Here is a 27746-nt window from a genome sequence, read left to right as displayed (position 1 = left end):
TTTTGCTTATGTGGACTAGTTAAATGTATAAAAACATTAAAACAATAATAAAGGGTTAATTAATCATAAAGAACGATAAAAAAGGATTTCATTTTAAAGGCCTTTCATGTAGAGGTTCTTTGCAAGAATAAAACTAGAATTCCTTCAAATAAGGTAAATATCAAACTTACAAGCAATGCACTACAATGGGCCGTGAGCGATTCCGTTGTGTCTTATGAAAGCTGTGCACTTCAGAAATGAAGTTCAGCATCTGTGCTGGACTAGCTGGGCTCCCACTGAAAAACATAAGGCAACGAGTCAGGCAATGATAATGTACATAAACATATGTACTCATCCTTGTTTAAGCTACATTTTACGTTGCTCCACTAAAGCGAAAAACCTGTAAAACTTCTCGCAGTTGTCAGAGGACACTATCTAATCTATCTAATATTGTCATGCGCACAATGCTTTGCTTTCACGTTCCACTTGCAATATTGGGAAGGTGCTTTTAATGTCATGCATACATTGTATTGCTTTTTGCTGATGACTGTTTTTGACCAAATTATCACTGTTATTCTCTTATCACCGTGCATCCAAATTTTCTTGAATGTCTTCGCCAATTCTATAGCAAAAGAGTTTCACCTAATCCGATTGCGCGCAGTACTCGAACAATGTTGTACATCCTCAAATGTATGGTGACATGTATAAACAGAGGATGGCCTTGACCTACGAGTTTAGATTCGAAAACTGATGACTTCGTTCAAGTTGTTTACTCACACCTTTGGCAGTGTTTAATTCTTTAGTCACCACAATGTGACAATACCATAAGTGCACCAAGGCGACCACAACATTGCTTTTAACGATAAAAATATTTTCCATAAGCGAAAAAATGACAAACATAAAACAGTACTGGCACCACCACCGTGAAAATGTGCCAGTTCCCACGCTGTAACATGTCCCATTTATAATTGGTAAATTGCAATCCACCACTGGTGATACATTTTAAAATGAAATAAATGCAACTTGACCATGATTTTTTTTCCAACAGGGTAACCCATTGGTACTTCAAATAATGACCACAACGATACTGGCACAGCTGTATAATAAAGCCAGTGATTGTGGGCAATTTCAATCACGGAAGAAATGTGTTGCAGTCCTCTTAGTTGCAATTTTCTCTGGCAATAAGTAATCCCTTGGCATTAATCTAATGCTGTGAGGTTAAAAAAAACACAATCAATCTAGATTAACTCAACATTTGTTTTAAGCATCCCTTTAAAAATGCCACTGCTCATCCACACTGGCAGCACCAAAAGAGAAGCTGATGAGGTAGTATGTCAGGTTGTATATAGAAATAAGCATTTTAATTTAAAACAGAAAAACATGAATAACAAATATGAAAGGGAAAATTGTTATTCACCTGAGCATAGCATGGAACTACAAAGGAAACCTGTACGCAATTCCCTGAAGAAACTTTGTAGTTTTGTGTTACTATCGGGTGGATAGCAATTTTCCCCTTCTATGAATCTTTTTCCACCTTGCAGATTTCCGCATAACAAATACGTCACGGTAGATTCAGTTATGAAAGAAGGTCAGTATTCAATGGCACAAATTAGGAGTGCTCAGGAATCAAGCAACTTTCATGCGTACACATGGAATGAAAAATTATATATTCAATACATCCATGTCATAGCACTAATGAAGCAGACACTATTAAATGTATAGGTGGCAATAACAATCATAATTTGATAGCAATAAGCATACAATTTAGCAAATATGGGATGGTATAACGTAAAACTACTCCAATCTGTTTTTATTCCAAATTAGCCATTGCCCCTCCATGATAGGTCAAAATGACTCGGGCTCTGCCCATATGGGTGTGGTGCCTGCTCATACGGACTGGACCCAAACCATTCTGACCTATCAGGGAGGGTGGAGGGTGCTAATGGCCCATTTGGAATAAAAACAAATTGGAATAGTTTTATGTTATAGGGCCCATGGATGCCTTTTATGGTCAGCAACGAGTGAAATATGCAGTGCCTACATCAAAACCGTTTGTATATTTGATCTATTAATTTTTTTTGTTAGAAATTGTAAACTTGCACCTGGCATACATTTGCCATGGCGTTAAATACATAACACACTTAAAGAAAGGAAAAAAAATTAAACATTACCACAGTATCTCATAGAGCTTGCTGCAATGTTTTTTTGGGTCCTGTGTATTGTCAACAAGTTTGTAGTGAAGGTGCTACATGTATTGGAGTTTAAGTGCTCAGAAATGTAAACACAGAAGTGTATCTAAGTGCTGCACCATCCTGAAAATTGGACGCAATGTGGGGGGTGATAAGGGTGATGCGTGGTCAATGTTAAAAGTGCGGGGGTGAATTGAGTGTAATGTGGGAACTTGTGCCAGTTTTGGCGATTACTTGCCCAGGACCATTTTGAAGCTGTATAGACACTCTGCAAGGGGGCTCCTTGGTGTTATGATCAGGCTGCAGGGATACTGCTCTGCAAACCTATTTCAGCCCGCTGCAGTTGTTTCGATCGACCCGCGGGGGTGGCGTCCTTTAAAGAACCGGAGACGACGACAGTGCTAACCGGCCATGCACTTCCTTCAGAGAACTGGAGACTATGGCAGCGTTAATCCACCATGTGCCTCCTTCAGAGAGTTGGCAACGGCAGCAGGGCTGGCCCCGTTTGGCGGACCGTGTGTTGTTGGTTGATTTGCCATGGCCTTCATGCTCTATTTGCAGCAAGAAAGCTTCTCTAACAAAGGGTGTTTTGCGGTACGTTTCCGCGGGCCCCAGGATTCATCACAGTCTGCTGACACTCGTGGCGACTACCGGAGAAGTCAGCTCTGGAATTAAGAGGTGCCGGCTGGGGTCAAGTGTGACAAACTGGCTACGAGGACCCACTCAACTCGGTGGGTTCTGGGAATCCAAAGTGTGTATGTGAGTGTGTGAGCCCTGCCCCTCAAAGGCGGGTCGACTAAGCCCCAACGACTGTGGATGGTCCGTTTGGACGAAGGTTGGACAGCAATTTTCCCTCCTCTAGGAATCTAGGGAGGACAGAGGTTTTTTAAGCAGCAGTTTGTCGGCTGCTGGGAGGGTGCTTGGTGCTTTGTGCTCATGTGCTGTGTGCTTCGTGGTGGTAGCTTCGTGCTCCCTTTTGCAGCCATGCTAGGCTGTTGAAATGTATCTCCTGTTTCTCGATGAGAGCAAGTTCCTCCATACAACAACGTCCCAAGCGTGGGCGAGTTGGACGACGGCATGGGCCAGCTACCACATAGTTCATGCTACGTCTAATCCCTACAACCCCGACCACAAAACTTACAACTGGATGGCAGCGGTGAGATCGTCCTACTCTGACACCGGTCTATCAGGTAGAAACCATGTATGAATAGAGTGCAAAGTCTTTTGTTTTAGGGGTAAAACCCAATAATTCCCAATTTCGCACCATGAAACCATGAACAAGTTTTTTCTAAATTGGCTTAAACCGGATTTCTACCCAAAGTTTGCCTATTTGTAAGGGATAATATTAAATACAGGTGTTACAAAACTAATGCTGCCCATATTGTGTGAACAAGTGGTCAAGATATATCATAGTAGTAATATTATTTATATATAAGTATGGCATATGATTATTTTTCGCTGAACACTTCAAAGAAAATTGGCATGTATAAGATACCCAGCGCCTGCTGGCTTTGAGTGAATGAAACATTGTGCTTTTTCAGTAGCTATGTTTACATGAATTACGACAATGGTCCATCGCATCGCATTTCCTGCACATCGCATATATACATATACTATATATACTCATGTAAGGGCCACACCCCCACTTTGGAGGGCAAAATTTTATAAAAAATTCAGGATGTCCAGGTGGAAAGCATAGTTAGTTCTGTGGCCGCAAGATGATGCTAGCTGCTTTTTCATCGACGCCGCTCAGGCGGGACACTGTGCTATTATTTCTTCGTGTGGCGAGTTATCTTAGCTGTGTTGGCAGTGTTTGCAGTCAAATCGGTGGCACTTTGCCTCTAGAGAAGGGAGCTCTGTTTGGGTCAGTGCTGGTCAGGGACGATAGGTCGGCATCTGAGGTCGTTTACTGCAGCATTATCTCAGTTGCGCCTCTCTTACCCTTTTACATGAGTATATAACAGCCCTTACATGAGTATATACAGTACTATAGACGGATACAACTTAAGTCTGCAGTGAAGCCCCGCCCATGGCCTCATAACTGCCAGCCACTATTCCTCTGCAAAGCTGTAAATAGTTCGTACTTCAAACTTTCTCTGTTGCCTAAATAAGGTGTTAACTACAAAAATAATATTATAAGCACGTAATTTTATATGTTTTCACTCGTGGAACGGTGAAAGCCTAACTCTTGAGTGAACTGAAATAAAACGCTTGCTTCGCTGCAACTATTTACTGTCAAGTTTCACTTCAGTTGGCACTGAAGTTTCATGAGTAAAACGGACTCAGCAGTGAAATGAACTGTACCATGGACTTTTGAAGAGTGAAATGTTCAGACTCCCTACACTTTGTTCATTTCTTTTGCACACCTCATCGCTTCCACCAATGAAAAGACTCTTCAAGAACAGCAGACGCTTTGGAGGTATCAAGTACGACGCCATATTGAAAATGTTGCATAACAGCGACTTCGTTTGCTTCTGTGATTGGCTAGCAGAGTAACACAACCCCGCGCGGTCTGTGTGTTTTGGTTGCCGATTGCCGTTCTTTAAGTTGTATCCTACTATAAATGGTGGCAATGCACTAGGAAGTGAAGGAAACAGTGCCTTTGCTCTGCATTGCCACTGGTAGCTGTGATATTCAAATGATGTTTACTCAACTATTTTATGCACAAAGAAAGGTGGTAGATTGAGCTAGTTGGTATCCCAATAATCTTGTTGCAAGAGCGTATGGTGTGAAGCAGTAAAACAGGACAACAGACAAGGATGAGAAGCCTGGCATCTAGTATGCACACAGATATGCTCAAAATGCATATAATAATGTATGTCAACAAGGACTTACCCCTGTATTCTAACATGATCACCAACTCGAAGCTATTCCACCAAGTCGAGCACAGTGCTGCCCCTTGACAGAAAAAGCCCCTATGCTTCTCAAGAATTGCTGTGAATGATAACGAAGTGCAGTGACAATTTCTGTCAATGGACGGCATGGCACTACTACCGTATTTACTCGCATAATGATCACACTTCTTTGTAAAAAAAAGAAAAAAATTGACGCAAATTCAGGGGTGCGATCATTACGCGGATTAAATTTCCCGCAAAAAGAAAAAAAATTTTTTTTTTTCATCCCGCGTTTGTTGCGGGATGACAACAGGTCAACAAATAGGTGGCTGCTGCTATATGTAGTGAGGGACACCAAAACAAAAATGGCGGCCGGCGGAGCAAGCCGAACACGCCGAACGCGATTTTTCTTCTTCTCGTGAGTACATTACGTACACTGAAACAGTTTCTTCCGTATCAGTAATGAATAATATCGTTAACATCGGCAAGTTTGCAGCAATAATGTAGCCATGTCCACTTTGAGGGGACAGAAACAGATGGGCACGTTTAGCTGCCAGTGACATAGGAACAAAGTGCAGGTGTGCTGCGGAAACTGCGGCATTTGTCTTCACTACTATCCTAATACGGCAGGTTTCCGCTAAGGGTGGGTGAATATCTTAGTTGTGTTACAAGCATCGGCGTATGAACGGGGTACATTTCTAACGTATCGGTGTAAATGTGGTTGCTATCGTTGCCGCTCACGATTTGTTGCGTGCCCACGAGTGCAGACGAGAAGAATTGAAACGCGCCTTTTTTGTTGTTGTTGACCACAACCATTATAAAGCCTACACATAATAAAGGCAAGTTTGGTTGTAGCTTCTTTTTTTTTGTCATGGAAATGCAGAAAGTGATGAAAGGGATGAAATGGGGCATCTGCTTAAGAATATTTGGTACGTGCAGACCGCTTGCTTTGTCTTGAAGAGTCGTTTGCGTAGCATTCGACAGACGGTAAGTGCGATCATTATTAGATAGACTTGGCACACGACACATCGCTTAGGCAAGTTTGGGGTGCGATCATTACATGGAAAGAAAAAAAAAATCTAATAGCGACCGCAAAATTCAGGGGTGTGATCATTACGCGAGTGTGATAATTATGCAAGAAAATACGGTATCTACTTTCTTGAGTCGAGGTGGAGTGCAGTGTTGCGGAGCTACCACTCTGAAATTGGAATGACTCCGGAATCATTCTACATTTTTGCGACCCCGAAATGGAATTGTGACAGCACTTGTAGGAATGGAATGGCAATGGAATTAAGCGCCTTTTGCCCAGAATGGAATGGGAATTACGCCTTTTTCAGAAAATAGAGCACATTTTCGCCTATGAGCTGCTTTTTTGTCAAAATATTCCGAAGAACCAACCAGCCCACGTTCACACATCAGTAAGTTAGAGCCTCGAATTTAACAATAAAGCAGTATTTTTAAAATGGCTTGGCCGATTACAAGCACGCTACATTTATAAGGAACATGCCTACTACAATTCTGTCCTTATAGACAGAGTTGTTTCGAAGTTTATCTCGATTCTTCGTGCAACCGTGGCTCTATGCCGTTGGTATCTGTCGTGCGGAACTACGGCGGCAGCATACTCCCCCCCACCCCCCTCTAGGATGATTTTCTTTTTTTACTTCGGCGGTGCCCTCACCCCGGCCACCTGCTGTCTCCCCACCCATCACTTTGTTTTTGCTTGTGTCGCAGTCTGCAACTAGGACGCATATTTGAAAAAGTGCTTCTCTAAGTTGCGGTGCGTCGTATTGAAGTTGGTGCAATTCTTGTGTTCACTGCAAGCTTTCGCACATGGACTAGCGCGCCGTCTCACATCGTATTGAACATTTGTTACCTCTTTCGTACAATGAGCATCCTGTAACTGCGCCTTGATCATCTGAACATGGCAGGCTTGCAGATGTGCCACACCTTTTATGGAAGTCCGGCCTTTGAGCGTTTTTTTAAAGCTTATAGTGAATTGCTTTCTTTTCTCCTGAAAGCACTTTGAAGCGGCCTTCATAGGTGGTAAGAGCTGCCACTCAATTTCTCTTCGCTTAGTGCAGTTACTGACGTCTCTGCTATAAGCTGAAGTTTTTGTCCTTTAAATTATTCAACATGTATTTTTGTGATTGTAACATACGAACAATATTTTTATGGCTAAATAATATGCAGCTTTGTATTAAACTACTTTACAAATTTCGCCATATTTTAAAGGAAAGTGATCACTTGCTGGCATCCGTTATAATTAGCCATTTATGTCTACATGGGTAACGAGTCAAGGGTGCCGGGAGGAGGTCTACCAGTTCTTAGCGGACAAAATAAAACTGCAATTCTATGGCTTGGTAACGATGCTCACTTCGGATGTTTATGCCATACAGGAAATCACCTATGGACGATTTTTCAGTTTTTCACTGGCCCTATCGGAAGCACATTCCCCTTGCTCTTGCGGCAATGAAGTACTGCACTTCATAGAGGACCCAGAGCCAAGCATCACGGCATTTATTAACCACAATTATATGAGCAAGGTGTTCGCACATTACAACACAACCTTTCTCTCCAGTGCACACATTCAGCAAGTTTTCAGTGCTGCTGCAGATGTCTTCAAAAGAAAACAAAGGAAGACAACCGAAGAAAATTTTGAAAAAGAACTGTTAGTGAAGATAATGTGTGAAGGAAGAGCCAGGCCAACTTGTTCTGTTTGCTGTATTTGTGCCATGTTAATAAAAGTAGGGAGGAAAGTAATGTTAAAGCAATTGATTGCATTTTAGTAATCATTCAAGTACTTTCGTGGGGCAGGAATTGGTAACTGTAATCAATTACATTTTAGAAAGAAGCAGTTGTAATTGTAAGTGGTTATTCTTTGCTGTAATATGTACAAGTCTGGCCCATACCTAGTGGCCCATGTCAGAAGCCAACTTCGGACACTGAGTTGGTGCAAGAGGACGGACGGACGGATGGATAGATAGATATATAGATAGATAGATAGATAGATAGATAGATAGATAGATAGATAAATAGGCTCAAAACACCTGAAAAGTAGGCAAAGAATGCTATTCGCATTAAAACACTGGCTAACACCGCAATAAGGCCTTGCATGATCATGCCGCATGCTTGGACCATGCGCTATATACAACAAACAGGTCTTTAAAGGGACACTAAAGTGAAACAATAAATCAGTTTAGACTGATGAAGCATTGTTTGAGAACCCTGCAGGCAGTCATTAAAAAAAAAAAAATAGTTTATTAGATGAGAAAATGAAGGTCCAAGTATCAGTATTTGAATTTCGCGCCGAAACCCCAGCGCCGGTACGTCAGCGTGATGTCAGGGATTCCAAAGTATGTTTTCGCATTTGGGCCGTGTTGGCTGAATAAAAGTTCCCGAAACTTGCCATGTTTAATATTTGGTTCCTTTAGAACACAATGTAGTCAATCCGTACCGCTATATATAATTAGTAGGCCCTAGAAGATGCCATCAAAATCCAAGACGTCACAGCCCGCAGGAACGGGAACTTAAGTAGGCGTCGCCACCTGTGTTTCATTCTTGCGCTTTTTCTGGCTTACTAAACGTCTTGTCATTGTAAGAGTGGTGTTTTTGGTGTTGTAGAATGCTAATTTACTGATGCAGAAGAAATCATTTTTCCATTTAGTGTCCCTTTAACACAGCATCTACCACTGTCTCAGAAACACACGCTGTCTGCAGCCAGACGCTCGACCACTTGACAAGCGTGATTCAGACAGTACGGTATGCTGTTGTTACTATTTAAAACTATTCTATTTGTGGGCAGAAACCTTGTCCAGCAAACAAAGTAGTCACGCAATGTACTTACAGATAACAATTTGAATGTTTGTTAAAGTAAATAGCACAACTTATTCTGCAGCAGAACGATACCAATGCTGTTAGGATCATCATATGTTTCGTAACTACGCATTGCTGCTAAACCAGTGAGGTCACATTCACATGCAGTAGGGTCACATTCCTCAAACAAATTTTCAGAAACACACAATTGATCTCCGAGGCTGACTGTAGGCTCAAACACAAGTGCACACACCATGCTAGGTATTCCGTCTGCTTCAACGGCAGCAGAAACTCTGGCCATGCCAACTTAAATCACTTCAGTACGTCTCACAGAACAGTTTCCCACGTAAAAGACACCATGTTATGCTATTTGACAGTGTGAACGTAAAAAAATACCACCAGAAACTGCTGCTGACCATATACATACAGAGCGCTCGCCCAAGCCAGCCTGCCAACTGCCCATAGATGGTGCGCCTATGCTAGTATGGCAGTGTCCATGGAAATACAGTCTACACTATATGGCGATTATGAAACGTCGCACAAGTCTGCAGAATTTTTTGACAAAGCTAAACAGAAATAAAGACCAACACTTTTTACTATGCTGTACTGAAACACTGCATATTACTGAAAAAAGCTAGTATGGGTTCATGAGAACAGAAAAAAAAGAGAAAGGAAAGAAAATGCTAATACAATGCAATGTTGGGATTTGAATGACGTGAAGCTTGTTTGATTTGGTGAGGTAACAGAAGTAGCGAATGACATGAGCACAGCCTCATCGCCTGTAGCTGTCTGGATCACAAGGACGAATGTTGACGAGAGGTATATATGCACAGAGAAGCATGGCATATACTTAAATCCACTTAAGGCTTCATAATCCTTAGGTTTCAGTGGCACATCCATTCTGTAAGATTGGCCAAGAATGGATGCACACCCAACAGCAAATACCCAGTAGCCGAAGTTCTCCCCCCCCCCCCCCCACACACACATACACTTGAACCCACTTATATAACAATACTGGCTTTAACAATATATTGGACATAACAATGAGTAGCCGATGCACATGTCAAGTTTTTTATGTGTTCTATGGTAAAATAAACTGTTTACGACACTGCTCCCATGCCACCTTCTCCATTATAACAATAAAATCTGGCTATTGGGTGTGTTCACCTAATGAAAAAAAAAAAGCTAAATCCTCAAAAAATTCAAGCCCTTTTGTTACATCCAGTTTTGTGCCATAAGCGCACCACGCATAGCATACCGTCGTCATATTGTATCACACCACAAACAAATTATGGATCTCCTTAGACATATATACCTAGTGCTGAAACCTACAACTGCGATCAAAACTTCTGTTCTTTGCATATTGCTCAGCAAATTGCTTACCTGAGGGGCCAGTCTAGCAGCTGTAAGTGGATAACTACTCGAGACACCTTTGGGTTCTGCAAGACAAATTGCATTTAATAAGCGAAAAAGTACAATTTCAGCGAGCATTACTGATGGTTTTAAACTCACATCACTGTTGGTGATGTTCATCATACGCTCAATGTAAAACTGTTTCTCCTTGACGGACTGTAGGCAAAGAGTAAGTGTTCCATGCTTGATCTGTTGACCTTTCTCCACAGGCCAGTAGATGTGGCTCTTCAGCTGCGTAAAATATCAAATGAATTGGCAACGCCAGAACTTCAAAAAAAAAAAAAAAAAATACCCACTCACCTCAAGGTTATTTTGAAGACACACCACTGTTTCTGCTTGTTGCTCCCATACCATTGCCCAAAAGTCAGAGAATGTTGCTGGCAGAGGGGCTTGAGTCAAAATGTAGCTTGGACAAAATGGTGTCAGGTCCTGAGAGTGAATTAAGAAGATTGAAACAATGCTGATCAGCATACAAATTTTCAGTATCATTATTTTATTCTATTACACATTATATAGCATTGCATGGCTGGTGTGAGGAATTAGGGCACATGAGGAGGCTTTCATTAAGCTTCCACCTAACTACCAAGCAAACCAATTATAATTAATGCCAAGGAAAGTGTAACCAAAGCCGGCATTAATTCTTCCGCATGCAGTTCATAACTGCAATAAAGACAGTTGAAAGAAATGACCATAATACTAAACTAGTAAGCTTCAAAGCAACGACCTTTCTATGACATGCATAATGCAATGGTGTGTGTGGCTTTAGCATAGAGTTAGTATAACATGATAGGTAATCTGCTATTACATTGAATGCTCATGCAAACCTCAAGTAATGGATTCTCCACTATGCGAAAATGTTCAATTAGGGGTGCAGTGTGCTGCACAAAGGGGCCAGATTTTTGTGCACTGGGCAATTTGGCTTATCACACACTCTTGCAGCGGAGTGGATAAGCCGCCCTAACATAGATGAGCTTTCTTGGTGTGGTTGGACCATTTTGTGCCATTGGCCCTATGCCTCTTAGCTGCACTGGCTCTCCCTACTTGCAGACCTGCACCTTCCATCAATGAGAGGTTGGCTTTCCTATGCAGCTTGGTCGCTTGATGGAAGGTGTGACCACACTAGTGGAAAAAAGTGCAGAGAGCCACTCATGTTAAAACCTGCAAATAATGGCATGACCACACCGGCCAGCGCCTTTACTGCTGTGGCAGTCATGTGATAGCTTTGCTCTTCGCTGCAATCCCTGGAGCTGTGATCAGCAATGGGTCCCAATGGCACTGAGATAGGGCATGGCATTACTTGTGCCACTTACTCATGCAAGTGACACAGCTGCTTCTCACTGGTCTCTTTGGTCTGCACTAGCATGCCACAAAGAATAGTCCTGGGGCTGATTAACTACTGACTAATCTTGAGTTATGGGAGCAAGTGAAACTATCAAAGCAAAAAGAACTTAGGCAATTATTTGTAGCCTCAATCCTCTTAAAGAAGTGATTAAAATATCATCACTGCCACAAACTTTTTATTGTGATGGCCTTCTAAAAGTAATTGTGGCTGTATTTCACACCATTATGATTATGAATGAACCCTGTAATAACAGTTTCACACCAATGAAAATTGGAACAAATTGTTGACATTTACTTATGGCATTAGTCAAATTTTCTTTCAGTTAACTTAATTACTGTATAATTACTTAATTAGTGATTGATTTGTTAAACTATCCACCAGTGAAACTTTACCCCAGCATATCGATAATGCAATTATGAGCTTTGCATTAAATTTCCTGCGCTCAATCAGCATTTTGAGGCATCCAACTCGGCGTAGCATATATGATACAGTGAGCATTACAGAAACATAAGCTGCTTACAACATAACACACCAAGTTTTTGGCAGTTCATGAGAAAAACCTCTGAGTCATTGCCACATACTTCAGTATTACGTTTTTTAATCCCCCCCCCCCCCCCGACTCTTGTCATTCATATGCAGCTAATATAAAATTTTCACTACATTTAAAAAATTCAAACCAGAAAGAGTTAATAACAGAATATTTACTGCAATTCATATGGCCTAAACTAGGAACCTTCATGTAATGACCCGATACTACTTTGCTGTCCCTACCAATTCTTCGTCTTTCGGGCGAAACTGACTTTTTGCTTATATAAATATTTTAAGCACACCAGCCATCAGGCAGCACTGAATGCTACAGCAGCGCAACATATCCAATGGTTAACTGGTGCTGTTCCATTGGTAAGACACAATACCATTCTAAGCTTCACAATAGGAAAGGTTTGCAATCTCACTTTTACAAAAGAAGCATTGATGTAGTCATCCCTCTGTGATATCATGGCAACTCTGTTGTGGTCATCTGTGATAAGAGTAAAAAAAGAGCAAACAAGTGAAGCAGCTACTTTTCTTTAATGTACACAAAACAAACTGCTGCTCCCTTACTCTTGTGACAACAATCATTTCCTCAAACAATGAATAACAACAAAGTTCTTGGCTAACTGACTGCTTAACTTTAAAGATATGAACTTACATGGCATTACATCTGGAATGCGGTTCTTCATTGGGTAGCATCGTGCAACTGAAATTGACAGTTTCCGAGACTCCCTATCTTGAGCATCTAAGTATTCCTGAAAATTGTAAATTATGCTTTGTGAATATAGCAAAGAAGTTGCAGTCAATGTCTGTAATACACATAATTGTTCATATGCAACAAGCACCCATATTAAACACAGCTTACCTTCCACTTCTGTTCCAGGAGAGTGGGACCATTAAGGGACTTTTTTGTGAGGCCTTCAACGTACTTCTCAAAACGTTCTACCTCTGTAATAAACTTTTCCAAAGCAGCAGGGTCCGACAAAGGATCTTTACCAAACATGCGTGCATCCACAGATTTCTCCTCGACTTTGCTGCTCCGGTCTTTCCAGTTTTCACTTGAAAGCACCTGAAATGCAAAGCACAACTACGATATTCTGCAAACCATCTGCATTTTGTTCCACATCACTTTTTCATCATCACCATCATCATCATCATCATCATCATCATCATCATCATCATCAGCCTGGTTACGCCCACTGCAGGGCAAAGGCTTCTCCCATACTTCTCCAACTACCCCGGTCATGTACTAATTGTGGCCATGTTCTATCCCTGCAAACTTCTTAATCTCATCCGCCCACCTAACTTTCTGCCGCCCTCTGCTACGCTTCCCTTCCCTTGGAATCCATTCTGTAACTCAATGACCATCGGTTATCTTCCCTCCTCATTACATGTCCTGCCCATGCCCCCCATTTCTTTTTCTTGATTTCAACTAAGATATCATTAACTCATGTTTGTTCCCTCACCCAATCTGCTCTTTTCTTATCCCTTAACGTTACACCTATCATTCTTCTTTCCATAGCTCGTTGCGTCGTCCTCAATTTAAGTAGAACCCTTTTCGTAAGCCTCCAGGTTTCTGCCCCGTAGGTGAGTACTGGTAAGACACAGCTGTTGTATACTTTTCTCTTGAGGAATGGTGGCAACCTGCTGTTTATGATCCGAGAATGCCTACCAAACGCACCCCAGCCCATTCTTATTCTTCTGATTATTTCCGTCTCATGATCCGGATCCGCCGTCACTACCTGCCCTAAGTAGATGTATTCCCTTACGACTTCCAGTGCCTCGCTGCCTATTGTAAATTGCTGTTCTCTTCCGAGACTGTTAAACATTACTTTAGTTTTCTGCAGATTAATTTTTAGACCCACCCTTCGGCTTTGCCTCTCCAAGTCAGTGAGCATGCATTGCAGTTGGTCCCCTGAGTTACTAAGCAAGGCAATATCATCAGCGAATCGCAAGTGACTAAGGTATTCTCCATTAACTCTTATCCCCAATTCTCCCCAATCCAGGTATCTGAATAACTCCTGTAAACACGCTGTGAATAGCATTGGAGAGATCGTATCTCCCTGCCTGACGCCTTTCTTTATCGGGATTTTGTTGCTTTCTTTATGGAGGACTACGGTGGATCACTTTTTAGTGCATCAAAAACAGAGTATATGGATTACAAAACACACACTTGCACAGCAGTGTTCACAAATGCACCACTCTTTGTAAATGCTTTTGGAATAGCACTGTTATTTGCTGAATAGCTGAACACTTCTGAAGTGGAGTTGGACTACATACATTCAGATAAAATAATCTTCAAATATGTACTGGGCTTTAAAACCGAAATGACTCAAGTGCGTTTTTTCTATAGCGATTATGTGTTTAAGTGCAGCCCGAAATGTGGTTACATTGTTAGCTTTCTGGTAAATCAGGTCAAACCTAATGTATGCTCATTAAAGAGGGCTGAAGATTTGGATATACAGTGAAAGCTCGTTAATTCAAACTGTACACGGCCACGCTGCACAGAAGTCTATGTATAAAAAAGCCCATTAATTCGAATGCGAGATGGTTCCGCCATGGATAATTCTAACTAGGCGCCACCGTGCCGGTGGCTCGGCGCCTGGCACACGGCCAGAGAAACGCGCCTACTGCCTACACACAAGGCTGCGTCGCCTCAGGAATGGAGAGAACCGCGAGAGAAGGCCAAATCGGGAAAAATCTAACCGGCGCGGGCTCGGCCAGAAGGTAGCGGCGGCTGCCTCCTCTCCGTTCTATGCGACCTCCGAGACTTCTTGCCTGTCACGAATCTCGGAGGCTTTGCAAATCTTGTGTAGCTGCTAATGTGCGGCAGATGGCGCGGCAAGCACCAAAACACAGCGAATCAAGTGCGTCGCAGCTGCGCTTGCAATCAAGAACTGACGAATCGGGGCATTCGCCACCTTCACATGTTCAGCCTCTTTGTCTTGGCAGTCTTCATTGGTTGTGCCTGTCTGCTTTCAGCTTAGGAGGTACCGGTCGTCGCGATTCTTTGTGATGGTGTTAAGCCTCGGCTAACGTTCGTTTCGGTGGACATCGGTGGTGTGACACAGTCGGGCCCAGAGCTGCGACTTGAAGATGACGTGTGCTCGCGGCACACGCCATCACTTTCTGACGTGCCAAATTTCTGACATGCCCTACTGCTTCCAAATCGCAGTGTCCTGTTGTTCTCCATCACTTTCGTTAGTTTGAACTTTTGTTAATTCGAACTGAAGTGGCTTCCCCTTGCGGTTCAAATTAACGAGCTTTTACTGTACCAGAGAATATGCAAAGGGAACGAAAATTAGATTAAATGATGAAACAAAAAAAACGAAGAGATGTTTCAGCTTTCAGCTACAGTAGTATTAACAGCACCAATAAACAATGCCATACAACTCTGAATAGAAACAAACAGCTTATGAATTTGCATAAACTTCTAGCACAAAAAAAATGCAGATCCAATTCATGTTTCGAATTTATGGGAAGCGAAGCTTAAGTAAAGCAGTTAATTAAATGCTTCACAACTCACGACAATGTGTACAATTTGTTTACTTGCATCTTATGCAACGTGTAAGGTCATGGAATGTATATGTTTATCTATCACAAGGTTCACAACTTTATTGTCATGTAATTTTTATGTTAATGCATTGCATTGTTCCCAATCTATGCCAATATGCAAACTCCCAATCAAGTTGATGCACATTGTGAGATGTATACACAGCGATGTCACGAGGACGAAGGCAATGATGAGGGAAGAATGGTGATGACAGGCTTATGCACATATCAAGCAACATTACGGGATTTCGTACCCCTTACGTCACAGTGGGACATACCCATTCTGAAGGAATGACCAAGACCGAACACATACCAATGGCTAAATCAAAGAAAGCAAAGTAAATAAAAAATCTGTGAAATATAATTCACCATTCCATGAACAGATCAGTGTGCTTTATAGACATTTGTGAGCCAACATTATATATTCAGGTTTTATGTAGGAATGGCAGTGGGACATGCCCATTCTGAAGGATTTACCAAGAACGCATACACACTCAGGGGCACACACCGAATGCTTAAATAAAATAATTCGTTAAACTTATTTCGCCAATCCATTAACCCCTTAGTCATTTTGTTATATCAAGAAATTTCTTACCCATAATGCTTATTTTGCTATTGCTGATTGTGAATATTCTTGTATAAAAAGCAGATCTTTGAGGTAGAAAGAAGTAACTAACTTATAGAATAAACAAAAGTAACGTACTGAAGTTTATTGTGCACCATACTATAAAAGCACCAGCTACATGCTAGTACTCAACAAAAATTGTGGAACAAATATATACAGTGTTTTAATCTTTCTCACATTAGCTGCACATGCTAACAGTGTGTTATTTTACTAAGAGAGCTTTGGCTGTGTGTGGTACAGCCCAAAACAAGGCATTACACAGAGTGACATTCCGATTAGTTTCATTGACTATCATCAAAACCAGCTCATCATCTAACATTCAATATATTCGAACAATTCAGCAGGTGAGCTTATGGTAAGCTTCCTACAGGGTACAGCCAAGAAAGGAAACAGTGGATACTCCAACAGGATGCTGTTCACATAAATTTTAGTCCAATAGCACACAGATGCGATATTGTGCTCAGAGCTTTCCTGCTTGTCTTCTTCACCACTAACTTAGTAGTGTGATCAAATTAGCGTGATCAAGGAACCCATACGGTCTCCGAAAAGTCTGTTCTTCACCTTGACTTGGTTAGTGACCACCACTTCATCCTCAGCATCTTGCAGAGCACGTGACACGTAGGCGCAAAGGTATTTTTGCTAAATTTCCCTTACCACTTTTCTATAATAGCTCTGTGGAACTGACACAGAACTTGCGACATTATGGGCACCTGTTATAGCGTCTTGAATGGCTCAGGCACCTGTAGAGTGACTTGGGTGGTAGATAATCAGTAGAACACGATGCTCATGCCCGAAAAAAAGCTTACAGCCATAACCTTTCCTGAGAAACTATTCAATTTTATGGGCAAAGGAGAATTCGCATTTCCTCTTGTTTACTTTGGAATCCTTATGATAGAGCCAGGTTTCATCCCCTGCCACTAGCATTCCATACTTATTCTTACTCTGCCAATTCAAAAGTTGATTAGACTGTATACATGAAATGATGTGTTAGTGTTAGACAACTAGGCTTAGAATTGCAGATGAGAGCACCGGTAATCATAGCTTCGGTTACATATGGTTCTAATGAATGGTGACTTCAAACTATTATTACCTGCTATCCATATGCTGAGCACTGGTAATGTAAATAAAAACAGGAATTGTTCACTTTTTTCTGTACACTTTATGAGCTACTTTAGCCCTTTGACTGCCAAGTTTTTTTTTTCAGACTGCTACACAGCCTTGGTATGTCATTGCAGCATCATGAATTTTAATGTACTTTCTGCTATTTGGACTATTATGGGCAGGAAAGGTTCTTGAAACTTGCCAGGTCTTGTCTTTGGTTGCTTTAAAATTCAATGTAATACTTCTTTCGTGATAAACAAGTAACTGGATTCTAGCACACATTGTTAATAACAGTCATAATAGACACTGTCAATAATAGTCCAACTAAGTGGATTTTCAACCTATCCATTCTTGGATAATTTGAAAATCCACCTAATTGGACTATTACTGACAGTGTGGCATAATTTTTTATGGGAAAGAAGCACAGAACATCGGTGCACTTTACCTGCTACACAGTTACATCAAGCATCAATTGCTGCAAATGTGAGGGTGCTGTCTTCTGTAGTTATCAGCATAGTTTTCTTGAGATGCTGACTAACCCAGTTAATTAGTTGGTTTTACTGTACGAAAACAAAGAAAGATAACAGAAGAGGAAAGGCCGTGGGCATCACAACTGTCTCACCTGTTGGTGGACATCTGAACTGTCCTGTGGCCAAGGAAAGGAGAAAAAGAAGGAAGGAAGGACAACACTAAAGGGTGAGGAAAACAAACATACACTTTGAATAATAGTAGATACAAAAGTTCATGAAAAAAAAAAAACAAGAATAACTTTAAAGAAAGGAACAAACAAACAAACAAACAGATAAATAAAACCCTGTACAGCATTAAGAAATCCCTATAGTTGTACACAAGTAAGGCCAGTATTGCACAAGAGAGCATATTTAGGCAGTAATATTGACATGTTTTGGCTGTTGTTTTGATGTAGGCATTGCACTGTGTATGAGTACGCATATTAACAGTGTCACATCACTTGCCCATGGTGTACTTCCAGTCACGAAACATGACAGCACCTCTTAAAGGGCCCCTCACCAGGTCCGGCCATTTTGAGCTGACAAGCGCAGAGCATACATTGCGTGATAACTATCGTGCCTGCAAAGTATTACATTGCTACGCACCATGGAAAGATCTGAAATTTCAAACCAAATGCCGTTTTTTTTTCTCCTCGCAGTCGCCGCGCTCCAAGCCGGAGGACGACATACTCGCGTCCCTGCGCCTACGGAATGGTGCATCTGTGTCAACCTTTGTGTGGACGATGACTGCATGCAAATGCAAATGTAGCCGAGCTAGCGAGACATTCCTCACAACTTGCACTACAGCAACGATTTATTGTGGTACAACGCTTAAATTGTGCAGTCAAACTTGAAGGTGGAGCTGCCAGCAGCAGTTGACACATATCATTGTTGTTTTCTGCTGTTTTACCACTGGGACGATTTCTCAGAATATCAGGTGTGAATATAGGAGGGTGTGTATAGGTGTGAATATAGGAAGAAATTGCTGCACCCATAGTTTTAGGGGCAATGCAAGCCCAAGACAGGGCTGCCCTTTCACATACTACTCTGGATCTACTGGCCTCTCCTGTATACACTACAAATGTGGAAAGGGTATTCTTGATGGTTCGTTGAATAAGTAGGAACAGCACTGCAATGACTGATTCCTACATTGGTAAGTATGCATTCATGTATATACGTATTACAGTAAATTGTAGTGGTGATCAAACCTTTGACAATTGTATACAGTGACTGTAATTAAAGAAAAAATTTCCTGCTGCTACAATGTTCTTTTTCTTCATGCAGTCAAGGATGTTTTTGAAGCATGGGCGAAACTAAAAAATGAATAACAAAAAAGGCCAAGAACCTTGAATTTCATTGCACCATCAAAAAAGAAAAGCTTCAATAAATTTTTATATTTTAGAAAAAAATATACTCAGAAAAACAACCTCTGTTCTTGTCCTAAAATAAACTCTGAAAATGCAGAAACATAGGCAACTGCTAACACTTACCAGTGCCCTCCATGCTGTCAACTATGTTTCAGCAACACATCAAATCTGCCAACATACTCATACAACAGCTCATACACATACCTGTGGTTGAAGGACAGCTGCTTGAGCTTTTACATCCTGCGTGGAGTCAAGTGTCGCAGAAAGCAGGTCTTTCTTGGCTGCCTCAGGCACAAGAGGCACAGTGGAATCCATCACATAGGTCCCAGGCTGCAGAGGCTGTGGTGCATGGACCTCACCTGCAGTGCCTGGTGCGGCTGCCACTGGCTGCAAAGGTACCACACCTGCTGCCTCGACTGCGGCCATTCCAGAAGCTGATCCCACTGCAGAAGGGTACTGCATCATCTGAGTAGACTGGTAGCCCCACGAGCTGTTGGCATAGGCCTGTGCCGCAGGCAAGTTTGACGACTGTGGCACTGCAGCTTGAAAGGCCAGCTGCTGCTGTGCGTCAGGCTGATCAGTACTGCAAGCATAATAGCTGCCAGGGTAGGCCCCACACATAGATGCCATTGGTGCACGATGATTGTCTCCAGATGCTGGCTGTTGGCCGGGTGTCAATGCACGCGTGCCCTGCTGCTGAGGGTTGTAGCTTTGAGCATATGAAACGGGGGCCTGAATGCTTAGCGTTGATGGGTGCTGGCCATAACCAAGTCCATGGTACATTGACTGGGCAGGAAGAGATGTGGAAGATGCTGATGCATTGGGATAAGACTGGTAGGACATACCCTGTTGAGCACCTTGCTGGGGACTCATCACACTCTGGCCATAGGCATACGTGTTGTTAGTGGAGGCCAGGAAAGTGGAGCTCTCAGGTGGTCGGTAGGTTTCAGGGCCTTGTGATGGATGGTTGTTATTGCGAAAAGTGTAGGTCAGAGTAGATGCAGGGCTGGTTGGCAGGTTGTACATGCCTGAAGGTGTGTATTCTGTGAAGCCATGGTATTCCGACATGGGTCCCATTGCTGTTCTCTCACGTGGTACACCAGCACAGGTCCTGCCAGGTATGGCAGCATTCATACCAGATGCTACACTTGATGCTGCCTCAGTATAACCTGCATGGTAGGCCATTGATGGGTTGTTTGAAATGCCAGGTTGCAAGGAGCTGTTCGCAGGCATCTGTGACAACACTGGCTTGCTGTATTTATCAGAACTTGAGTAGTTTTCAGAGAAGGGCGCTGTTGAGTAGGAACCAGTCATGTAGCCATCACTTTGGACAGAAAGCTGAGGAGAAGGCTGCTCAGATCCAAGTGGTGTGGGACGCACGCCCATACCCACAACATCTGCTGCTTTATCCGAGGTCTCAGAGGTGCCTTTGTCACTGCTCACTTGAGGTACGACATGCGGTGTTTGATAACCTGCGTAACTGGTTGTTGAGTAGTAGGCAGATGTACCAGTTGTTTCTGCTGGAAGTGGCATGCCTTGGCCTGTCATGTATGGCAAGAAGTCCTTCAGCTTCATGCTTCCTGAGGATGAACTGGGAAGGCCTCCTAGTTTCCCAGCTAAAAAATACAAAAGTGTGTAAAATATCAACAATTTAATGTCACATTCCAATTACTGTAATGCCAAGTGCTGAAATATGAAGCATGCACCGCTACGTGAAAGATGAGCACACAGCATTTCAGAGGCTCATACCTTTACGCGCTTGTGCTTCCAGCTGGAGTGCACGCTCTTCATCCTGCACTTTGATAACACTGCGAAGTCTGGCCAGGAGCTTGCCCACATTTGTCTGCATCTTTTTATAGAACTCAACACCCTTTTGGGTTTTAGCCACTAAATCTTCATAAGCTTCAAATGATGCAATCAATGATGCCACCATGGCTTCCCGCCTGCAATGAGACCAAACACAGTGAGTAGAAATTGTGCCTAAACACTTGATACAGCCAAACCTATTAATAGTGAAAAATGGGTGAGTTGGTATGGAAGCATGGCTAAATTCAGAGTGCGAACTACTGGGACACAGGCTAAGGCACAAGAAACAATTCTCTCGAGCGCGGTGTCCCGTCCTTTCTTGTGCCTTAGCATGTGTCCCAATAGTTCGCGCTCTGAGTTTAGCCAAATCTATTATTTATGTACAATATAAAAGCTTGAGGATATTTTTAACCTGTGCATAAACAATTCCTGCTAACTGTTCATTACAGAAGAAGCCCTTCACAGCAAATGACAAAATATTGTGAGAACTTAGTGTGAACACAAAAATTAGGGTGAATACCACCATGTCCCAGACCAACTGAGTATGCCACATTATTAAAGGCATAAACACCATTGCCTTCAATGCCCTTGCTGTGCAAAACCCTGCTACCATCAAGGATGTGATCACTACTTGCCAGCGACTTGAGGAACTCCATTCCCTTCAGCTATGCACCGACACCTTGGTCATTCGTTTCCCTTCAATCATGGACTTGAGCACGTTGATCTGCGACATTGTTCGTGAAGGGCTTCACAGGTGGTGCTCTTCTTGCACTCCGAAAAATACCATCTCTTCTTCACCGACTGGCTTGCGTGACATCATAAGGAAAGAGATCAGATCTGCTTCATGTCTACTGTGCTCTGACGGCCCCTGCACTTGTCAAGTACCAACGTATGTCAATGTTGCGGTGCTCTCTACAGCCATTACCGCCGCTCTGCCTATAGCAGAAGACCATGCTCCAGTGATTTCGTTGTCACCGCCAGTGCAGGTACAGCGTTACTAGTCCGCTTCATGTCATGCCAGACCAATTTGCTATTACTGTGGCTATCGAGAACACATCTCGCGATTTTGCCAAAGGTGTCAACAGGATGAGCAACGTGGCTATGCTCCTGAGGAACGTACAGGTGTGTGTGCAGCAATGGGCTATCAGTGCACGTCCTACCACTTTTCCTATCACTGGTCACCTTCTCCTCCATACCTTACTGATATGCCTGTCAATTCTTGTGAATCTCGTCGCAGGTCACCTTCTCCACTTCATTGTTCAGTGTTGCATCTCTGGACCGCTTCTCATGTCACGAATGCCCATTTGGAAAACTCCTCAATGCAGCTTTAGGAGGAGATACTGCATCCACTGGACAATCTACAATTTCTCCAGAGTGACCACCGAACTTGTCAGTGCTTATAGAAGGTGTATGCGTCGAAGCTCTCGTTGACACAGGCGCTGCCATTTCAATTATTTGTGCAGACTTTTGTTCCCGCCTCAGAAAAGTGACCACCCCTTACTCCGGCCCTTCTCTTCATGGAGCGTCCAACACTATTATTTGTCCAATCGTGCAGTGTACTGTTTGTGTCTCCACAGACGGAATTTGTCACCACAGTGCTTTTGCGGTATTTCGTGAGTGTACCCACAAACTCATCTCAGGGTGCAACTTCTTATCTTCTGCGTCCGCTTCTATTTCTTGTCGTCAGCGCCTCATACAAATGGATGCCACCGGCTATTCTCTCCATAGCCATGAAGAACGCGTTCCGTCTTGTCACCTCTTCCGATTACATTCTTTGGCCATCTAGAGAAGAGATTATAAGTGTCAACTCTAACAACATTGCGGATGCCGACGTACTCATTCTACCTTACGGTCATACCCTATCTCGAGGGGTTCTGATTACCCCTGGCCTTATTCGCTCCTCTGAGGAATCTGCGTTGCTTACCACCTTAAATCAAACTCCCGAACCTCAACTACTGCTTCATCTTCATCAGATTTACTCATCGCAACACTCGATTGACTAAGGCCTGACAGCCCATATGTCCTTGTGTCCCACCAATGTGTCCACCCATACTGCTGAACTACTCTCGAATGCGCGAAAGGTTTTCTTCACCTCTGAACAGCCGACTTCGTCAACATCTTAATTCAAGCTGCACAGTGGGGCTTTACATAGCTACATTTACCATGTCAATGGCAACAAATGGATCCCGATCATATCACATTGAATGAATGTGTGGTGCTTAGTGGCGCAAGGGCCAGGTATGGCCAAAGAGCACCATGCCAGTGGTAATGAGTTCACAGTGGAGTGATGTGTTCTATGAAGTTGATGTGATGTGGCTGCAAAGGGGCCTAAAAATGGCCGCTGTAAATTGGGCAAAATCTACGTGTAATAAGATTATGGCAATGAATAATGACATGGTACTATGAGCATTAACGTGCACTGCGAAAGAATGATGCGATATACAAGATACGTCAGGTGCTAACATTGGCTAGAGCACTACTGCCTCACCAGAGCCCTTGAAACACAGGGGCCAGGAGGCATGTGTTATACAAAACAACTATCACAGCGGCATCCCCTGGAAAGAGGACGTGCTATGAACTTAATGGGCTTATAACATGTAGGACAACTTCATTCAAAAAAAGTGAGGACTGCTTTCGTCTCAAAAAGCGGTCCTTTACCAAGGAACATAGCCAGATGAAGAGGGACACAATAGCGGTATGCAAGAGGAAAATGTTTTTTTCCTCTCTTTCGGCTTCCCGACACTCCAGGAAGATGTGGAGGACGGTCGGCCTGTCACCACATGTACCACAGGTTGGACGCTCGTTACCAGTCAACAGAAAGTTACGAGTGCCAAATGCGTGTCCTATTCTGAGTTGAGTGAATAGGACATCTGTTCATCGTGTTTTCGTAGTTGGGGGCCAGGAGCCTAACTTCGGCTTGATTACGTGGAGCTTATTGCTCGCTTCAGCATCCCACAAGCGTTGCCAGTGGCTTCCAAGTTAGTTCAGTAAGAAAGGCTTCATGTTTGTGGCAGGGGCAGCAGCAGAATGAATACCTTGCAATGCTATTGATTTGGCGATTTCGTCGGCAAGCACAATACCCTCGATTTCTCTATGGCTAGGAACCCAGCATATTACTACGTGTCTGTGAGATAAATAAATGTTGCACAAGAGTGAGTAAAGTTCAATAAAAACAGGATTTGCATGCTTCTGTAAAGAGATTAATACTTTTACAAGACTTAACGAGTCTGTGAATATTATTGCTTTCTCAAACTTTAATTTTTTTATATGTTTTACCACAGACAGTACTGCATAGGCTTCTGCAGTGAACATACTTGTTAGGGGGTTCAATACGTCAGATTTAGAAAAAGAGGGATCAACAGCAGCGTGAGATAGGCCAGCACGTGACTTTGCACATGCTCCCAGCACTCCCATGGCGGTAATAGCTTAGCTGGAGGCAGCAATATTCGAGAACTGGGACATGCATTTCTTTGCTAAGTTTTCTCGCACACAGTGAGAAAGGTAGTGCCATAGAGGGTCTATTACGAAAAAGTGTCGCACGCGTCAAGTCGCTTACAGGTGGAACACGGAAATTCCTGATTAGAGTACAGTTTGAGAAAATAGGTGAAGCTGATGTATGTTCTCTGAAGATGGAGTGACCACTCATCTGACTCTATGTATAGGCTTTCGACAGGGCTTGTTCTAAATGCGCTAGTGGACAGGCGGATACCCAGATAGTGGACGGGATCTAGCATCTTTAGCACGCTCGGGGTGGCAGAGTGATATACCATGGCATCATAGTCCAATCCTGATCGAATTAGGATCCTATAGATATTCAATAAACACTTCCTGTCGCTACTCCATGTTGTGGGGGATAGGTTTTTCAGTAAGTTCATTGTTTATAGATGTTTCACTCTAAGATATGTTATGTGTGGAATGAATGTGAGCCTGGAGTCGAGTATAACACCTAGAAATCTGCGCTCTTTGTTGACGGGTATTTGTTGTCCATGCAGTTCTACAAAAGGATCTGGAACCAGGCCTCTCTTTCTTGTAAAGGGAACACAAGAACTTTTGTGGGGGTTGATATTAAATCCATTTTTGTCTGCCCCACCTTGTCTAAGCACTGCTGTATCTGTCTCTCACACACTGTAAGGTTGCAGGATTTGAAACCTATTTGTATGTCGTCTACATAGATGGAATAAAAAATAGCTGGTGGAAATGATGTACGAAGCATGTTAATGTTAACAACAAAGAGTGTGCAACTGAGTATGCCTCCCTGGGGTACCCTTGTTTCCTTTATGAATGTACACGACAGTGCATTGCCTGTTTTTACACTGAATGTATGGTTGTGTAGGTAGCTTTCTATAATGTTTAACACATTGCCGTGGATGCCCAGCACCGACAGGCTGCACAGGATTCCATAACGCCAAGTTGTATCGTACGCCTTTTCCATATTGAGAAACACGGATAAGAAGGTTTGTTTATGTACAAAGGCATCGCGTATGTTTGCTTCGATGCGCACGAGATGGTCAGTTGTAGATCATCCTTCTCTAAAACCACACTGATATGGATCAAGAATTTTGTTTGACTCAAGGAAGTGTAAAAGGCGACAGTTTATAATTTTTTCAAAAAGTTTGCAAATACAACTTGTGAGGGCGATTGGGCGGTAACTTGTTATTAATTTGGGGTCTTTGCCTTGTTTCAGAATCAGGACGACAAGGGCTTCTTTCCATGCAGTAGGAAGGTACCCGGCAGTCCATACAGCATTGAAAAGTGCGAGTAGAGTTATTTGAGTATCTTTGGGGAGGTGTTTAATCATGTCGTACATAATCCTGTCAGGTCCAGGTGCAGAGTTCTGACATGCAGTCAAGGAGGCTGTCAACTCGGTCATGTTAAAAGGCAGGCTATGGGATTATTTTTGTCTGCATTTTCAGTCAATGACCTCGCATTCTGCTATTTGCTTGTCATACCTGCCAACCTGGCAAAATCAAAAATCGGGAGGCTTTTTATTCGTGCCAACGGGGGACTGTTTCAACTTCCTGTAGGACCAGGGGGGGGGGGGGGGGGGGGTTCGTTCAAATTTATGGGCAGTGGTGGATGAATCCTTTTGCAGGGACCTTGCAGGAGCAGAATTTGCTCACTTCAAAAATTTATCGGAGTAGCTTTGCTCAAAACATGGTCCAGACTGACAGCCCTTCACTAGCAGCAGGAGTTGAAGGGTTGTGTTGCACATTGATGAGCAGAATTCAGTCCTAGTTTTTCGTGCCGTGCTAAAAATCCTCTCACATTCTGCCTTGCTATGCAATATCACGATTAAATCGAGCATCACCTTAGCAACTCGGTGAAACATGTTTTCCATCAGTGTTTTTCATTTTTCCAACCATAGACCACTGCATGTCCCACCTTTCTTCATTCAGAATGTCCTCTTGAAGACTGTAGGCTTGTAGTGTGGCAAACTCAGCTTCAAGAGCTTCTAAACCATCTTCAGCAGATTCCTTGGAATCTCAGGGCAGCAGCTGAGGTAAACTCTGAAGAAACAAACAAAGACTTGAGAGCGATGCCTGTGAAATAAATTTCAGGTTGGCCACCTCCGCATTCCTCAGAGTTGCATCCACATCCATAACACTTTGCCTCGTTGCATTTTGGAAACATTTTCCGTAGAAGAGGCCCAACATGGTCGCTGACATGAAGGGGTAGGTTGTGTTCGTCGAGGAATCCCGTAAACAGGCAGGCACTCCCCACGCATGACACTGTTGTCGCAGTTGTTCCGGAGAAAGTTCACTATGTTGTCTTGCCGCTCAGCAGTGCAAACAGCTTTGATGCTTCGCCGTGGAAACGTGCAGTTTCAAGTCATCTTTGCCACCGTGAGACATGCTGACGTCGCATCCACACGTTGTACAAAATGCAGAATGTTCTCCTTTTCTTCATATCAAAAATCACGGAAATTCAGAAGTATAAGATCGCGAAAACTTCTGCAAATACCTTTTCTTGGGCTTTGATAGCGCCATGGCATCAAGCACACGAGGCTTGTAACTTTACATGGTGCACCGCACACACACACACACGGCCTAGCCAACACTAATCATACACACAAGCAGCAGCAACAAGAAGCACCATGGAGGAAGGCATGCATGAAATGCAAGAGCAACATTGGCTCTGGATTGGTTGGCTTACTAGGCACCGTAGTCGGTGATGCTGACGATTACGATGTGGCTGTAGATTCCGCGGTGCCGGTTTTGCAAAAACCATTATTATGCGAACAGAGACCACTTTTCGGGAGATATAAGATAGTGATCGTACAATTGGAAAGTTCAGTAAAAAATCAAGAGTCTCCTGGGCGAATCGGGAGGGTTGGCAGGTATGGCTTGTGCTTTAGGAATGCCTCAGTATAATGATTAGAACTGAAAACCCGCTCAAAGTGTTCCCCAAGAGCATCAGCTTGGTCTTCCAAGCTGAACCTTCATCGTTCACTAGGGGCAACGGATGAATTTCTTGTCCCTTTAGCCTTCTCAGCCCATCCCATACTTTAGCTTCTTGAGTATATGAGTTTATACCCGAGAGAAACCTCTGTCAGCTTGCCCTCTTTGCCTGCTGGCGCATCCTTCTTTCTTGGGAATTAAACCTGTTTAAATTCTATTAGATTTTCGGCTGTAGGACATTCACGTAGTTTGCCCCAAGCTTTATTTTGTCTCCTCCGCGCCTCTTT

At 42.9% G+C, this 27746-nt stretch overlaps 1 protein-coding gene across 2 annotated transcripts in view; it reads right to left on the bottom strand.

Moving 5' to 3' along the window:
• mop (tyrosine-protein phosphatase non-receptor type protein myopic) overlaps positions 1–27746 on the bottom strand; it is a 95248-nt gene that overhangs the window by 14373 nt on the left and 53129 nt on the right. Inside the window, exons 15-24 of one of the 2 annotated variants that reach the window (XM_075676401.1) lie at positions 21005–21198; positions 19460–20871; positions 18002–18025; positions 12967–13170; positions 12760–12856; positions 12524–12588; positions 10529–10657; positions 10328–10459; positions 10199–10254; positions 171–275 (exon numbers count right to left, since the gene is read on the bottom strand). In XM_075676401.1, coding sequence (XP_075532516.1) covers positions 171–275; positions 10199–10254; positions 10328–10459; positions 10529–10657; positions 12524–12588; positions 12760–12856; positions 12967–13170; positions 18002–18025; positions 19460–20871; positions 21005–21198 — 2418 coding nt within the window. The remainder of the gene's footprint in view (positions 1–170; positions 276–10198; positions 10255–10327; positions 10460–10528; positions 10658–12523; positions 12589–12759; positions 12857–12966; positions 13171–18001; positions 18026–19459; positions 20872–21004; positions 21199–27746) is intronic. The other variant, XM_075676402.1, reaches the window with a different exon arrangement.

This window comes from Dermacentor variabilis, unplaced genomic scaffold (genome assembly GCF_050947875.1).
Source record: "Dermacentor variabilis isolate Ectoservices unplaced genomic scaffold, ASM5094787v1 scaffold_12, whole genome shotgun sequence".
NCBI lineage: Eukaryota > Metazoa > Arthropoda > Arachnida > Ixodida > Ixodidae > Dermacentor > Dermacentor variabilis.
The sequence above is the reverse complement of the archived record's forward strand: the minus strand, read 5'-3'. Positions and strand labels throughout refer to the sequence as shown.